This window comes from Marmota flaviventris, chromosome X (genome assembly GCF_047511675.1).
Source record: "Marmota flaviventris isolate mMarFla1 chromosome X, mMarFla1.hap1, whole genome shotgun sequence".
Classification (NCBI taxonomy): Eukaryota; Metazoa; Chordata; class Mammalia; order Rodentia; family Sciuridae; genus Marmota; species Marmota flaviventris.
In genome coordinates, this window is record NC_092518.1 from 40,392,841 (window position 1) to 40,410,564 (window position 17,724).

The 17,724-nt window shown below is 37.4% G+C and overlaps 1 protein-coding gene across 1 annotated transcript in view; it reads left to right on the top strand.

The window, feature by feature from the left end:
* Positions 1-1,331: 1,331 nt before the first annotated feature.
* Positions 1,332-17,724, top strand: part of Shroom4 (shroom family member 4) — a 96,294-nt gene continuing 79,901 nt past the window's right edge. The window contains exon 1 of the mRNA XM_071606131.1: positions 1,332-1,477. Within this exon, the coding sequence (XP_071462232.1) occupies positions 1,362-1,477 (116 nt within the window). The 5' untranslated portion in view covers positions 1,332-1,361. The remainder of the gene's footprint in view (positions 1,478-17,724) is intronic.

Genomic DNA, 17,724 nt, shown 5'->3' on the forward strand with positions numbered 1-17,724 from the left:
CACTTTGTATGTTGTTCTATGCGTAATAAAAATTCACTAAATACTTGAGGGATGAGTTAATAGATATATGTCTGCTTTCACCATGAATGGAATTGATACTGTAATAGGCAGAAGTCACCTTTGTGTTAAAAGGAATGTTACATATAAAATTAGCCATAGCAAGAAAACTTGGGGGACATCCTGCTTTGCTTTTGCCTACCCAAATAACTATTACTTCTGGCTTTGCTTTCAGTGGCCCTGGCTTGACAACCTTTTCATTGAGATTGGTCCATGGAAATCTGTGGGCTATGGTAGAACAATAAATACCCATATTCCCAGTTTTTACTGAATGCCTACATGTGGATTGGAAGCACTATGCTAGACATTTGAATAGATGTAGATAAATGAGCAGCTACATTGTTCATACCTACGTCATATCTTTTGAATTTGCAAGTGCATTTGCAGAATGTTGAGCTGGGAGCCACCTTCAAGGGCTTTAGTCAACCGACTATTATAATAATCTGAGATCATATTTTGTAAGGACTTAATGCTCTCAGACACTTCCAATACTAACCACCCTGTGAGGTAGGTATTCTTATTATCTACACGTCACACATGAGGCAATTGAAACACAGAGGTGTTAGGTAACTTGCTTAGGATCACACAGCTACAAAGTAGTAGGGTCAGAATTCAAAGTCAAGTTTATCAGATTTCAAGGCCTTCCCAAAGATAGGAAAGGATTTGCCAAATTTCATTGAAGCCTATCTCATCTGGTTCTAATTTTGTGTGCATTTTTCAGTGCCATGTTTCTACTTTAGCCATACTCTGGGGTTCCTTCCAAATGTCATTTTCTGTTTTAGAAGCAGGGTTTATTTTTGTTTTGTTTTGTACCGGGGATTGAACCCAGGGGTGCTTAACCACTGAGCCATATCCCCAGCTGTTTTTATATTTTATTTAGAGACAGGGTCTCTCTAAGTTGCTTAGGGCCTTGCTAAATTGCTAAGGCTGGCTTTGAACTCACAATCCTCCTGCCTCGGCCTCCTGAGCTGCTAGGATTACACATGTGCACTCCACACCCGGCTTAGAAGTGTTTGTTTTTCCAGATGGACTGTTCATTCCTCCAGGCAGGGATTGCATTATTTCTGAGTTGACTCCTTCTTTAAAGGTTTACCCAAGCGTTTCCTTCAGGAAATAATTGCCTATGATCAACTCAGCTGCTCCCAGAAGCTTCCTGGAGCCATTCCCTATCCTACCTGTAGTTCCAAGATTGGGAGGAACCAAGGAGTAGAATTATGGGGAGGAAGTCCCCTCACCACCTGCTTTCTATTTTGTTCTCTGCAACACAGATTGAAGATGGAGGCAAGGCAGCCTTGTCCCAGAAGATGAGGACTGGTGATGAGCTGGTGAATATCAATGGCACTCCATTGTATGGCTCCCGCCAAGAAGCTCTCATCCTCATCAAAGGCTCCTTCCGGATCCTCAAGCTGATTGTCAGGAGGTAAGGTACAGGTGCAGAGGCCACTGAAATACTTGGTTGGTATGAAAATCTCAATAGAGTCACATCTTTGTCGTTATCATCAAAGAGAGAGGTGCATCACATGGACAGACTTTTGTGGACAACTAAAGCAGACTGGCATAAGAAAAAGAACCTTTGGTGCAAATCCTGGCAGTGCCACATACCAGCCATATCATGTCAGATACATTTATTGTGCCTCTGCAAGACTCAGTTTCCCTATTTACTATAGAGGACTAAATTGCTCAGTATGCACTTAGGGCCTACCTCAGACAGCATTTTTCCATGTCCTTCATAACAGGCTGCCACTGTTCAACTACATTATCAATAGAGTTTTTATTAAGTGCATTATACTGTACATAATCATGGGGTTCATTTTCACATACACAGAATGTTAAAGAGACCATATTGCCACTCAAGGTAGGCACTCTGGGGGCTGTGGCAAATTCTAAGATAGAAACATTGCCCTTGAGGACTGTACAGTCTAAAACTGGAGAAAAGACACATATATGAGCAACTGATTAGCAATACTTTTTTTTTAAAGAAAGCAGTAAAGGAGGTTTTACAGGGTGGCGTGTGATCATTAAATGGATTGTTCAGATAGAAATTGCTGTTAAGAAGAAAATGAGATCACTTCAGACTAGATTGATAGGGTAAGAGTCTAGAAAGGACGTGAACTTTGAGCTAAAGGGCAGGCAGAATCTGAATAAGAAACCATCAGAAAGGGAGACACTCCAGGTAAGTGCAGAGACATAAGCAGAAGGAAGGGAAGCACGTTGTTGGATTCAGTCATTATGCTTAGTCTATGTGACTGCTTTTTGTTTTTTTTTTCAGTACTAAGCATTAAACCTGGGGCCTTGCACATGCTAAAGCACTTGACCACCAAGCCACATCCCTAGTCCCATGGCTTTTCATTTTGCTGCTGCATCTCTACGTTGTATTACTGGCACTCCGACTTCTCCTATTGTTTTGTTTTAATATTTTTTTAGTTGTAGATGGACATAATACCTTTATTTAATTTATTTATTTTTATGTAGTGCTGAGGATCGAACCCAGGGCCTCACTCATGCCAGGCAAGTGCTCTACCACTGAGCCACAACCCCAGCCCAGGCTTTTCCCTTTGTAGTGGATGGTTTCCTTTATTCGAGATATATGCCTAAGTCCTTTATCTTAATTATTTTTATTGGAGAAAAAATTTAAAAGCATCTTCCTATGATCCTACTTCTCGTTCTGGCTGCTACTACCCCATCTTTCTCCTTTGGTTCAAACTTAGCCTCAAACTCAGTCTATATTCACTGTCTCCACCTCTTCACCTGCCATCTAGCTTCCCATCCTCAGAACTTCACTGAAACAACTCTGTCAAAATACACACAAATCATCTCCTAGTTGTCAAAGACAATGGATTATTTTCAATCTTCATCAACTATGATTTCTGCATGCCATTTGATATCATCAATTCCAAGATTGTGTCCTCCTTTAGGAAATTCTTACTTTCCAGATACCCTGATGTTTTGTTCTTTTCCTACCTCTTTGTCCATTTCTTAACCAGGCTCTTACTACATGCTATTCCCCTGACTGTCCCTTAAATGCTGCTGTTTTCCCCAGTTCCACCCTTTCTAACTTCATTAATTTACTGTGGAAAGTCTCACCCCATCCTCTAGCTTTAATTTGTATCTATTTGTGGATGACTATCTCTCTTGTGTCTCAAATGACGTAAGCTACTTCCAACTGGACATTTATAATTAGGTGTCTCCAAAGCCTTTCAAACACAGCATGCTCAAAATTAACACATTATCTTATCTATCCAAGCTTATCTCAATGACCAGGGCCATAAATCCCTGAGCCAACTAAACTAGAAAAACAGAACTTTCTTCAATTATTCCATTGTTCTCATGTTCCTATATCCAAATTATTTATCCTAAAGAGAGACTACTTAGGGGGAAATGGTTTGAGGTTAAGAAGGAGAGGTTATATAGCATCCTATTGATTGTATTGCCTTCTAGTATGTAAAATTAAGCTATGCCTATACATGTGTGTACCTGAATAACATTTTATACTGTGCAATAACATTATCATGGATTTAGTCTTGGATTAGTCATGGTTTAAGTTATAAATGAGATTTATTGTAGAGGTAGTATATATATGTATATATATTTGTACACGGACACAATACTTTTATTTTTATGTGGTGCTGAGGATCAAACCCAGTACCTCATGCATGCTAGGTGAGTGCTCTACCACAGAGCCACAATCCCACCCTGAAGAGGTAGATCTTGAAAAAAAATTATTGATGCATAATTGTCTATAATTGATGGAATTAATTGTGACATATTCATACATACTCATAACTTGATCAACTTCAGACTCTTACCCTCCCCTCTTCCCTCCCTCTGATCTCCATCCTCTGCTCTATTGTTCTCCTATTTTCATGAGATCCATTTTTTCCTTTTTCCTTTCCTTCCACATAACAAAGAAAACATATAACCTTTGACTTTCTGAGTCTGATTTATTTTACTTAACATGATTTTCTCCAGTTTCATCCATTTTCTTGCAAATGGCATAATATCATTTACATGGCTCAATAAAAGTCCATTGCCCCCCACACACACAGCCATGTGTTTATATCTATCTATCTATCTATCTATAGAGAGAAAGAATGAGAGAGAGTGAGAAGTATTTTCTTTATCCATTGTCTCTGGACAATACCTATGCTGGTTCTATAATTTACTTATTATGAATTATGCTGCTATAAATATGGGTATGAATATATTGCTATAGTATTCTGACTAATGTTTTGGATAAATATCAAAGAGTGGTATAAATGGGTCATTTGGTGGTTCTGTGTTGAGCTTTTTGAGGAACTTGGAGGGGAAGCTTAATAAGAGTTTTTGTTTTGGAGTCCAATAGACTCATGTATGCAACTTCCTGTTTCAGTCACATGGGAAATAGTAATTGGTAGTTTAATGGTATTATTATGATGATTAAATGAGACAATTTTTACAAAATGCCTTTTACATAATGGTTTCTCTGGGAATTTCAGTTCCATTCCTTTCCCTAGGGTATAAAGGAGCATAACTGGAGTAACCAAACATTGTTAAATGGATCAAATAGCAGAACCATAGTATGCTTTGCAACCTAACCTACTGAGAGTGTAATTTGCTAGGAAACCATTAGGGGCGGTAAAGATCTAAACAAGACATACAGGCCCCTGTGAGATGCTGGCTGTAGAGATACACTTGGAGGGAGTATGGGCACCATCCAGAATAGCTTCTGAGCCAGTCACAGGAGTGTGAGGATTTCCTTGTTTCACCCACCCATCCTCCTTTGGCAAGCTCCATGTCTTCTTTCCCCCTGAGGTAGCAACATCTGCCACTGCCAGTCGCCTAGGAGTGGTGATAATTATGGCCTTGCAGATAACAGGGCCTTTGATTATTCATAGTGTGGCAGGCCCTATGGCTCCCTGAACCTACATTGTCTACCCTTTCTGCTCCCCACCTCAGCCCTTATTGGTGGAGGCGTTCAATGCATAATTTATGAGGTGATGCTGCCCTCTTGTGGAAAACTTAACCTTCACATATGGACTACCCTGGGCATGGCATAGGAAATTAATTCCTTCTCGTTTAGTCTGGTTTTTTTTCCCCTCAAATTTATGAAAGAGCTGTTAGCATATTAAACAAATGCGATTTCCCTGTAATTTATGAATTTCATCCTAGTGTTTTGTACAAAGGTAGAGGGACTTTGCTTTGAGTAAGCAATCAACTGACAAGACCCAAAACTGAGCCTTAGGTCTGGGCTTGAGTCCTTTGAGAATGAACATAAAGAGAACGAAATTCAGAAAATTGTCCATTCTGAAAAGCCAACCCAGCTCTTCCTCCTATATTGCCTTTTCGATAATGGTCAAGTTAGAAGTCTAGGTGTAACCTCAACTCTTCTCTCTCCTCACCTCCTGCAGTCCAAGTAACTTCAAATCTTGATGTTTTTAATCTGCTGAAAATCCTCTCTGTTGCCTTCGTCTTAATTCAATCACTCACGATTTCTCACCTGAACTATTTTCAGAGCCTTCCCACTGGCTTCTCAGCATTCAGTCTCACCTCCTTCCAATCAATCCATTCTCCAAATAGGCATCTGAGCATGTCACTTCTCTATGTGAAAAGAAATATATCAGGAATAATAATCATATGATCATGTTATTCTCAGGAGATTCATTTTATATTGATAGAAGATACAAGCCATTTTTGAAGATATTGTATTCATGAACTATTTTTTTTGCAAAATATGGCATCTATATATGTAAAGAATATTTAGAAGCATTGCAGTGCAAAAAGAAAAAATATGGAAATGTCTAGGAGACTTTAACATGATTTAACTATGACAACGTGGACTGAAAATAAATATGTAGAACATTTGAAAGACATAATTCATTCAATCTAATAAGTTTCAAAAAACGTATTTAACAGGTAGTGCATACAGAACTCTTTTAAAATGTTAAGAAAACAGTTTCTTAAAAAATGACCACATATGCCACAAAGACTTTTGTAAACTCTTCAAAATAGAAAGCACATTGGCCTTGATAATAATATACAATGTTTACAAATTTAAACAAAAATCATCGGTTCCTTGAATATTTCAGAACACATTTAAATGCTAGTAATAGCTCAAATAAACATTAGCAGACTAATACAAATAATGAAAATGAGATCATGACATATCAAAACTTTGAGATCAGTATTCAGAAGTAAATTCATATCCTTAAATATTTTATTAAAAATGAAGAATAAAATTACATGAATAAGAATTCAATATAGTATGAAGCCAAGGGCTAAATTCTTTTTGGAGAGAATGAATTAAATAGATAAGCTTCTAGCAAATTTAATCAAGAAAACAAAGATGAATTATAAGTAAAATTAAATGATAAATGCAATAAAACAACAAAGAACATTTTTGAATTTAAAGAGACACTATAACTGTACCTTAGTAAATTTGAAAATCTCAGGAAATTTAAAAGTACCTAATAAAAACTATTGATATTGAAAACTAGAAACATTGATAATAATAATTGAAGAGAATTTTTGAAAAATACATTAGGCCCAGATATTTTTTTATTCATGCCTTCCTTAAAATTTTCTATGAATACCTAAATGCAATTCTGTAAAAATGCTATAGATTTGAAAATGTGGCAGAGTTATTTACATATTTTGGTAGTTGTCTTTGTTTTCTTTTTTCTTTCTTTTTTTTAGTTATACATAACATTGGGATTCATTTTGACATAATTATAGAGGCATGGAATATAATTTGTTCTAATTCAGTCACCAGTACTTCCCCTTCCCATCCTCCCTCCCTCCCCCATTTCCTTCCATCTACTCTTACTGATCTTTCTGCTATTTACTTTTAGTGTTTTGTTGTTGTTGTTGTTGTTTAGTTAGTGTCTTGTAGATATGCATGATGGTGAGATTCACTGTGATATATTCATATATGTACATAGGAAAGTTAGATCTGATTCATTCCTCTGTTCTTCCCTTATTCTATCCCTCCTCTCTCCCCCTCAATCCCCTATTACTAGTCCAGAAAACTTATATTTGTGAAGCAAGCATTATTTTGACACCAAAACCCAACAGACTGCTCCAAAAGAGAATATTATATTTAATTTGTTGAATTTACATGCAAAGTCTATAAATGATATCCAATCAAATCTATTTCAATAATATAGCACAATAACAATCCAGGGCAAGTATTAAAATATTTTTAAAATGGATAAAACTTTGACTCATACAGATATAAAAATGAACATATATTAAAGATCTTGTTAAACTCTAATGAGGAAACTGCAAGATGTTATAAGCAGTTCAAAGGAGAAGTCAAAAAAGCACAAATTTAAAGTCAACAATAGAACACAATAACCAGTTTGGAAGCTGTATGAAGAAATACCCTCCCCATTCACAGTAGCAACCAAACACATAACGTATGGGGGAATGTCCTTAAGAAGAAATATGTGCAGGACATGGTGGTGCATACCTGTAATCTCAGCAGCTGTAAAAGCTGATGCAGGAGGATCATGAGTTCAAAGCCAGCCTCAGTAATTTAGTGAGGCCTGAGCAACTTAGTGAGACCCTGTCTCTAAATGAAATATAAAATGGGACTGGGGATGTGCTTCAGTGGTTAAGTGCCCCTGGTTTCAATCCCTTGAATAAAAAAAGAAAAAAAGAATAAGAAATATGCATGACAAAAAAGAGGATGTCTATGGAGGAAATTACAAAACCACACAGAAAAACATGTATACGAGTAATTTTTGATGTGTAGACAGTCTTATGGCACTGTGTTATATTATTTTTTACAAAAGCAAGACATATTTAATAAAAAATATAGTCACATTCCCTGGTTTAGTCATGCTCTTCATAGACAACTTCCAAATAATCATTGCTCTACCTTCATGTAAGATCCATTCACTATTATTTATTTATTTATTGCAGTGCTAGGGAAGGAACCCAAGCCTTCACACATGCTAGGCAAGTATTCTACCACCAAGACACCCGCAGCTCTCCTTTCACTTTTGAAATTCAAAGGAGCAGGCTTTATCTTTGTCATGTCACCTATCAGCCTCTGGGTCATTTTCCCATTTTATACTTTGGCACCTGCTTCAATGTCATCTTCTCTAATGCAATTTCAGCTGTCATACTGAAAGATTTCAGTGTCCTGTAGAGAGTTCCAAACTTTATAGTCTTATGGAGCCCTGATCTTAACTTCAGTAAGCAAACCTATGTCAGCAGCTCACTCCCCTGTGTCATGGTCCCTGCCAATATTTGAGTCAAGAAATATTTATTGAATGTCAGACCTATGTTGGAGTCTGGTAATTCAATCATGAACAATGTAGTTATGGTTCCTGCTTTCATGGAGCCCTGACACCTCCCGTCTTTCTCAATCAGTGTTCTTTATCTGCATCAGAGCACAGAAAATAATTTGTGAGTATCATTTCACTTTTCTGAAGGATGATATGTAACTGGAGCATTTTAGCTACATAAGAGAGAAGTTAATATATATCATACAATTGGCATTTTAGAGCCCTGGTAAGTTTCCCTAGCAAGTTGCTAAGTGAAACACACTGTTGAGTATCACTTAGGAACTTGCTAGAAATGCAAATTATTGGGCAACAGCACAGACTCACAGACACACTGAGTTAAAACTCTGGGGGTGATTTCTGACATTGTAGGTTTTAGATTTTTTTGTTTCATTTTTGTGGTACTGGGGATTGAACCCAGGGGTACTCTGCCAATACATCCCTTGTATTTTTCAGTTTTTATTATGAGACAAGGGCCTTGCTAAATTGCGGAGGCTGGCCTCAAACTTAGAATCCTCCTGCCTCAGCCTCCCAAGTAGCTGGGATTAGAGGCATGTGCCATGGGGCCAGCTTTCACACTGTCTTTAATAAGCTTTCTAGCAAAACATTGACCATTTGAGAAGTACTGCCTTGAGGTAATAGGTCTTAATTTCCAGGAATCAATTGAGAAAAATTAACTTCGATTCTCTGATAATAACCTTTCCCCATCTAGCTTCCTCATACCTCATTCTCTTTATACTTACTCTTCTATATCATCAAGGTCTCAAATATTTTTCCTCCTATAATCTTCCTTTTGACCATTATGGCCCATGACTCTCCTGACTCTACTCATTTAATGTAAGGTACCCCATGCACTTTATAATTTTAACTATCACTTCTGTGCTAATGGCCTTATCTCTCATTCCAATCTCCTCCTGTCCAAATTCAGATTCATATATTCAGCAGGTAGATAGGAAAACCCACAGAAAATAGAAATGCAATGTATATAAATCTGAATTTGTTGTATATCCTGTTAAACTCTCTCCCTCACCCATAGTAGTTACTGCTATCCTCCTCCTCCCAGCCATCCAAATGAGAAACCTATGAGTCATTCTGACTCCTTGCTCTCCCTCACTGAACCATGATGATTTTATCTTTCAGACATTTCTAGAATCCATCCTTTTCTCTCCATTCCCACTGTTACTGCCCTGGTTCAGGCCCTCATCATCTCTCCCCTGAACTATTTCAGTCACCTCTCAGCTGCTTCAGATCTGTCTGCCAAGGTTTTGCCACAGAGATGAATCCAAAACACAGATTCAATTATATCAATCCCCTGCTGAAAACTTGTCAGTGGCCTTCACTGCCCAGAAACACAATATATGTCATTTTATGTCCTCCTTCCTACCCACGCCTGCAACTTCATCTGGCACATCTTGTTTTTATGCTGGAGTAATAACCATTCTCTAAGAATATCACACTGTTTATCATCTCTGTTATTTTTCATTCTCTCCTTTCTACCTGGAGCATCCATTTTCTTTTTCTCTTCTTTTGGTACAGGGGATTGAACTCAGGGGCACTCGAGCCCCATCCCCAGCCCTATTCTGTATTTTATTTAGAGACAGGGTCTCACTGAGTTGCTTAGGGCCTCACTTTTGCTGAGGCTGGCTTTGAACTCACGATCCTCCTGCCTCAGTCTCCTGAGCTGCTGGGATTCTGCACACGGTGGCGTGTGCCACCGTGCCTGATTTAACATTAACATGTTTACAGACTCAGCCTTGGGTGGTCATTTCTAGGATATCTTCTTTGACACCTTTGGTTGATGTAGGTGACCTTTGTCTACCTCTAGCCTTTATCACATAGCACCAAAGTTTTTTTTTTTTTCTAAATTTATTTTCCCCACTAGATTAGACCAAATTTTGGCAAACTATAGTCATGGGCTAAGCCAGCCCACATCCTGATTTTATATGGCCTGCTATAAAATTGTTGTTTAAGTTTAAATATATTTTTAAATGATTGGGAAAAATAAATGAATGGTTAGTATTTTGTCATATGTGAAATCATGTAAAATTAAATTTTCAGTGCCCATAAATAAGGTTTTACTGAAAAAGAATCACATCTGTTCATGTATTTACTACCTATGCTGCTTTTGCTTTAAAATGGCAAGGTTGAGTAGTTGTGACAGAGATTGCATGGCTTGAAAAGCTGAAAAATATTAATTATTTGGCTTTTTACAGAAAAATATTTGTGACACTTGGATTAGAAGAACCGTGAAGGGAAGGACTGCTCCTTATTCCCTGTCATGTCCCCAGGATGCAGTGCATTGTATGGTCCACAGGAAGGACTCAGAAATTATTATTTTATACATCCTGATAGGGAAGTAGGAAAGATTCAGGACTTTTCTGCCTGTATCCTCATATAGGGATGTAGGAACTATGAGTAACTGGTTCACTTGATGACTCTATTTTTCAGTCATCTAATTTGGCATTTAGCATTGCATTCATTCTCTTATGAGTATTGTTATTTGTAAGATTTTTTTCTTTTCTTTTTTTTTTTTGTGCTGAGGATTGAACCCAGAGCCTTTTTCATGCGAGACAAGCACTCTACCAACTGAGCTATATCCCCAACCCCTTGTGAGATTGTTTTTAAGTGTCTGATCAATTCTGGGTGCACTGAACAAAAAGCAAAAATACAGCTTTCATCGTGTGTACCTGATGGGCAGGTTTTGACCAGCATGAAGATTATGAAAAGGAATTGCCATATCTTAGAGCCTTGTCCAGGCCAACTGCCAACCTCCCATGCTATCTTCTGTCAGTTGTTGTCATAATAGTCCTGCTATCTACAATTAAACAGAAAGGCTGAAATGATTAAAACTTATTACAAGTGAAGTTGTTCTGTTATGGGATAGGGGGAGCTTTAGGGTTGATACAATGTTAGACAAGGACTGGAAAGAAAAGGGGTAGAAAAATCAAAGTAATTTTAAAAAGCAGGATAGGTAAACTATGGCCTGTGGCTAGTTCTGGCCTGCCATCTGTTTTTGCAAATAAAATTTTATTAGAACATAGGAATACTCATCCATCTATGAGTTGTCTGTGACTGTTTTTACCCTACAGTGGCAGTTGAGTACTTGCAACAGATACCATATGGCCTTTGAAGCCTAAAATATTTATTACCTTGCCCTTTACTGCATAAGTTTTCTGGCCCCTTGGTGTAAAACATTCTCCAAAAAGACCTTGTGACTCTATCTAAAAGTTTAAAAGCCTGAAAGAGCTATCTTGGTCTACAAGTAAGAAAGAATTAAAAAATCACAGAGTATTTCAGCCAAAAAGCATGGTAAGCAAATTGATGAGTTCTCGTGTTTCAATTACTCTTTTAAATTTGGACCATGATGTGGTTGGTGTAGAAGAAAAATGGATATTATTTGGGTTCACACAAGCATGCATTTGCTTGCTTGCTTTCTTGTTTGTTTCTATTCACAAGGTATTTTTTGAATCTTACTGGAATCTCAATACTGAGTTAGCTGTTGAGATACCCAGGAGAAAAAGACAGATGCTTTCCTGTCACGTGTAGATCACTATCTGTTGTATTGTTCCCAGCAAGACCCCTACTAATTGTGTGATTTCAACCAAATTTACATAAGCACTTGTAGTCATCTTTTCCCATTTATATTATGAGAATACTATTGCCTCTTTTGCCAGTTTATTATAAAGAGTAAATGAGATTATATTCATATATTTTTTCAAGTAATTTGAAAAACTTTTATTGAGTGCCAACTAGGTACTGAGTGCTATTTCAGGTATTAGTGATACAGCAATTAATACAACAGATTTAAAAGCAAATCTTGCCCTCTTTGGAAATTACTTTTGGGAAATATATGAAATTACCTGAAACAGAGTAGCCATTTCATACCTTTTGTTTTCTTTTGTCCTGAGTAAATAAAAGGAAGGTAGTGCTTATCCTTCAGGACTGATTTTAGGGGGAGTATGATACTTCACCTGTATGCATTGATTTTTAATGGCCAGCACTTTTGACAACATAGACCAGTTCTTTTTGTCAATCCCATAGTACTTTAATAATTGTCAGTAAGACTAATAATTAGGTTAGATAGCTCCAGTTGTGGAAAAAAATAGTTCCAAAATAATTTATTTCTCTTTTATAACATTTTAAAATTTATTTGTTCTTTTTAGTTAAACATGACAGTAATGTCTATTTTTATTATTTTTTTAGTTGTTGATGAACCTTTATTTTATTAATTCATTTTTATGTGGTGCTGAGGATCAAACCCAGTGCCTCACACATGCTAGGCAAGCGCTCTACTGCTGAGCTACAACCCCAGCCCAAGCAGAGTCTATTTTGACATATTTATACAAACATGGAACATATTTTATACTAATTAGGATCCAAGTCTTGTTGATCTCATGGTGGCGAGATTCACTGTGGTGTAGTCATATATGTACATAAGAAAGCTAGGTCCAATTAATTCCACTGCCTTTTCTATTCCAATTCCCATCCCTTCCTTTTATTTCCCTTTGTCTAATCCGATGAACTTCTATTCTTCCCTTCCTCCCTTTTTGTGTGTTAGCTTCCACATATCAAAGAGAACATTCAACCTTTGTTTTTTTTAAGAAAGGCCAACCCTTCTTTTATTGATTGATTTACTTCTAAATATTTCACCTCTCCCCTGGATATAGGAGACTACCAGATCTCTCCCCGTTTTCCTTCTTCCTAAGCTCCATACTTCTCAAGTGTGCAATACTTCTTACCCACCAATGTCCTGATATTTGTATTTTTTTGTATGTGGCATCATTCCCATCCCTATAAGTCAAGCTTACAATTGTAGGGTTCTCTTCAGTTCCCTCTTTTTATCTCCAACAATCCCTGAGTCCTTTCTGAGCTCCCTCTGCAGCGTTTCTAATATCCATCCCATCAATTTCCTTTGCCTTCTTCCTGCTACTGCCAGGGACTCATTACCTCTTGTCTGGATGCCCTCCAACCCATTCTTTGCACTTCTGCCAAATTAATCTTCCTAAAGTACATCTCAGTATTTATTTCAATCAGCAATAATTGTGCTTCGGGTAAACCTCATGAGTTGTGAGATCTCTATTGTGCTTAGCTTGGGTCATGTCATTCCTTTTCTCAAAAAAAGCCCCAATTACCTCCAGAAATAAGTCCAAATACTTCATCCAAGCATTTATTACCCCATATAGATTGTTCTAAGTGACTTCTTTTCTATCCTTATATTCCTGGAACCCAAAGGGCTATGTCTTAAAAGAGTTAATTGTCTCATTTGGATATACACTATTCTTCTATGTCCTGGAACTCATTCCCCCTCACTTCCTTAAGAAATATTTCTCCTTTAATATCAATAAAGTATAGTAGTGAATCATGGGGGGGGAAGGGAATGGAAAGGGAAGGTACTGGGAAATGAGATTGATTGAATTATGTTATATGCATGTACAAAAATGGCATAATGAATCCTACTATTATGTGTAATTATAATGCACCAAGAAAATATAGCTTAAAAAAGAAAGTATTCTCCTTTAATTAGTATACTCCTTTATTCAGATATTATCAGCCTGTTATCCCATTTGCCCTATGTTTTTTCCTTAAGTCTACAAACTTGCTCCAATTTTGAAAACTTTCCCTGAACCTATGTTCATTTTTAGTTATTGCCCTTTCTTCTCTTCTTTCACAGCTAAACTATTCTGACAGACCTTTATTTTATTTATTTATATGTGGTGCTGAAAATTGAATCCAGTGCTTCTCACATGCCAGGAAAGTGTGATACTGCTGAGCCCCAGCCCCAGCCCCAGCTAAACTACTTTGAGAAGCTGTCTTCATTCACTGGTTCTACTTTGTAATCTCCCATTCACACAACCTGTGACAATCCAACATGGTCCCCCATCATTTTCCTCAAGGAATTGTTCAACATTACCAGTGACCTGTTAATTGTTTAAACCAGAGGAATCCATTCAGTTCTTATTCTATGTCACCTCTGTATTAGTTTCCTAGGGCTGCCATACCAAAGTTCCATAAACAGGATGCCTTAAAACAATGCAAGTTCTTTCAAAATTCCAGAAGCGAGAAGTCTGAAATCAAGATGTCACTTGGGGCCATGATCCTTCTGAAGCCCTTTGGACTTCAATTTTAGTAATAGTGATGGTGAATAGTAGTTGGATTTTGAATTTGATTTGGAGGATTTGTTCATGGATAAGGTGTGAGTTAGACAGGGTTGTGATAGAGCAGGAGTAGACAAGGAATTAAAAGATTCCTTGATTTTGGATCGAATAACTGGATGGTATCAGTTACTAAGGTGGGAAAGAAAAGAGGAAGAACAAGTTTGACTGATGTTGGGAACAAATTGTTTGGTTTTGTACATGTTAAATTGAAGATGTCTATCTATGCCAATATTAAGTAATAAATTAAAGGAATCCAGATTTCATGAAATAGGTTAAGGTTAAATACACACACACACACACTTTTGGAGTGAACTTCTGATCCTCAAAGCTTTGAGACTAGGTGAGATCACTAATAGGTTAAGCATAAACAGTAAAGAGTAGAGTTACTTGGACTCGGCCATGGGGCATACTAATATTTAGAGAGGGCAGATAAAGAGCAACCAGAAGAACAAGCTATGAAATGACCAGTTCAGTGCTAGGAAAAACAAAAGAGAGCAGTGTGTCCCACAATTCAAGTGAAGAAACTGATTCAAGAAAGAGGGAGTCGTCATCAGTGTGAAGTTAGTGAGACACTGATTCTGAGAACTGACTATTGGTTTTGACAGCACAGAGGTCATTGGTAATCTTGACATTGGAATGTTGGAGACAAAAGCCTGAAAAGATAGTTTCTTGAAAGAATGGTGGCAGGAGTGAAGAAGTAAAGACAGTATGAGTTTCCTATGAGTTTCATTGTGAAGCAGTACAGAAAAATAGAGTATTAGATGGAGAGTCAACTGGAGGGAATATCTACACTTTTATTTGTTAAGTATTAAATTTGTTTCATTTTTTTAAAAGGGAAATTTTCTTTTTTTAATATTTATGTTTTAGTTGTAGTTCGACACAATACCTTTGTTTTACTTATTTAATTATTTTTATGTGGTGCTGAGGATTGAACCCAGGGCCTCACGCGTGCAAGATGAGTGGTCTACCACTGAGCTGCAACCCCAGCCCCAGGACATTTTCTTTTAAATCACAAATATTAAATATCTGATTGCTGATGGAAATAATTCAGGAGTGAGGGAGAAATTGATGGGATAAAAAGGAAGGAATAATTGCACAGCAAGGTCCTTGGGAAGATTAGAGTGGAAGTGGCCAATTGAACTTTGCTAAGAATAAGGACAATTCATCCACATTGTGAAGATGGAAGGCTGAGTAAGTTGGTGAAACGGTGATGGAAAGAGGAGGAAATTCTCCTCTCTATGCTTCTCTTTTATGTTCAAATATAAGGGGAGGCCATCAGCTGAGAGTGAGGAAAGAAAGGAGATGCAAAAGGAAAAAGAAAGGGCAATCACAGATGAGAAAAGAGACATAGGAGAGTAGTGTTGTGGAAAGCAAGGGCAGAGAGAGGATTTGAAGAAAGAGCACTCCATCAATCAATAATGTTAAATATTACTACAGTCATGCCAGGTAATATTGAAAAGAGACTATTGAGTGTGCTAATTCAGGGGTTATCTGTTGACTTTGGCAGGTGAGCCTTCCTTAAAACATTAGGAGCGGAGGTTTATTTTTAATGAAGAATGAATAAAAGTGAGTAATTGTAAATGTAAACTTTATTTTGTGGGGTAGGTGCTGAGGAATGAACCCAGGGATTTGCACATGTGAGGCAATTGCTCTACCACTGAGCTACCACAACAACACTTTGTTTGACATATTGGGGATACAGGGGGGCTATATCACTGAGCTACATCCCCAGTTCTTTTTAAAATTTTGTTTTTAGACAGGTCCTCACTAAGGTGCTGAGGCTGGTCTTGAACTTGCATTCTTCCTGCTTTGGCCTCCCAAATCATTAGGATTATAGGCATGCACCCCTGCACCTGACCCAACACTTTTTTTAAGAAAGAAAAGTGGCAGGGGATAAGTTGAGGAGAGAAACATACATATCTTCTTTATTACACTGTAAATTCCTTGAGGAAGAAGAACATGCCAGATGCACATAGTATAACCATAATGACTTTTACAGGGAATGACAATGCTTGTTTCTAGCAAAAGCTGAATATTAGTGAATGAATGACTTGTGTACCCAGAAAGAATCTCCTAAGATGTTCTTTTGATAAAATTGGATCTTTTCTGCTACTCTCACAACATGTGGTAGGAAAAAAATATGGAAGAAGTGTTCCTATACCCTAGAGGAGCAGAAATATGGAGGTGACAAGAGGTAGTTCAACACAATCTGTGGCCTCAAGACATCAGCTTCTCTGCCTAATATTATAGTTAGGTATCTGAAAGGTCTAACCCCAGAAGTATAAGAAATTAGTTGGTGTTTTTCTGCCTAGGTGAGAAATACTTAGGTGACTAGAAGTTGTGTGGGGTTGAGGCTTTCTTTCTTGAGGGTAGCTTAACAGTGAGCCATGGTGGAGAGGGGAGGAATTGGTGTATTAGGCATGTAGCTATATTTCAAGAGTATAAATACAGCAACAAAAGAAGAATTGTAAAGAATGGGGAACAGGGTAGATCAGAGCATAATTAGATGAAATCAAGACAAGCACTGTTTAAGCTGACTATCAGAGAAACCATCTTGACACTGAAAATTACTGGATTGTGGGCTAATCTTTGAGAGGAAATAGTGGAAACCCTGCTGCTGAGTCATTTATAATTATTTAGAATTAGACAGGACAATGTCGTTGAGAAATAATGTAGCATAATACAAGGAGTGGTTTTGCTCTGTCCCTAGAGGGATGGACTGGATGTGACCTAATAGCTTTTTCCTACACTAATTTGGTTGATTGTGTCAGGGAAAAGACTGGTTGATCATTTTGTTTGTTTTCCCCCTGTTCAATGACTCATTCTTGGTTTGACCACAGGCATGCATCAAAAAGGATGGCCATTGGTTAGGCATATAATAGAATGTAGAGCAGGAAGCCAATAGATTGAAAGAGAGGATTCCCCAAATGTTGATGAATTCAACAGGGACAGGTACACTCCAAAAAGTTAGGATCTTAATATCTAGGAAAAGTCTACAGTGCCTGGAATATAGTATTTGATGAATAAATAAATAGCTGATGAATTAATGACACCTTGAGGAGAGCACCTAGGAACACCAATATAAGATGAGATAGGTTAGACATGTTCCTTAATATCTCTGAGTCAGTTTTCTCATTTCCTTTCCAGTGATTTCTTCTGAGAATGAAATGAAAGCATGTAGATAAGATACTGGGAATTTAGCATCTTAAGAAGTATTAGCTCTCTTTCCCCTCTGCCAGACTGGA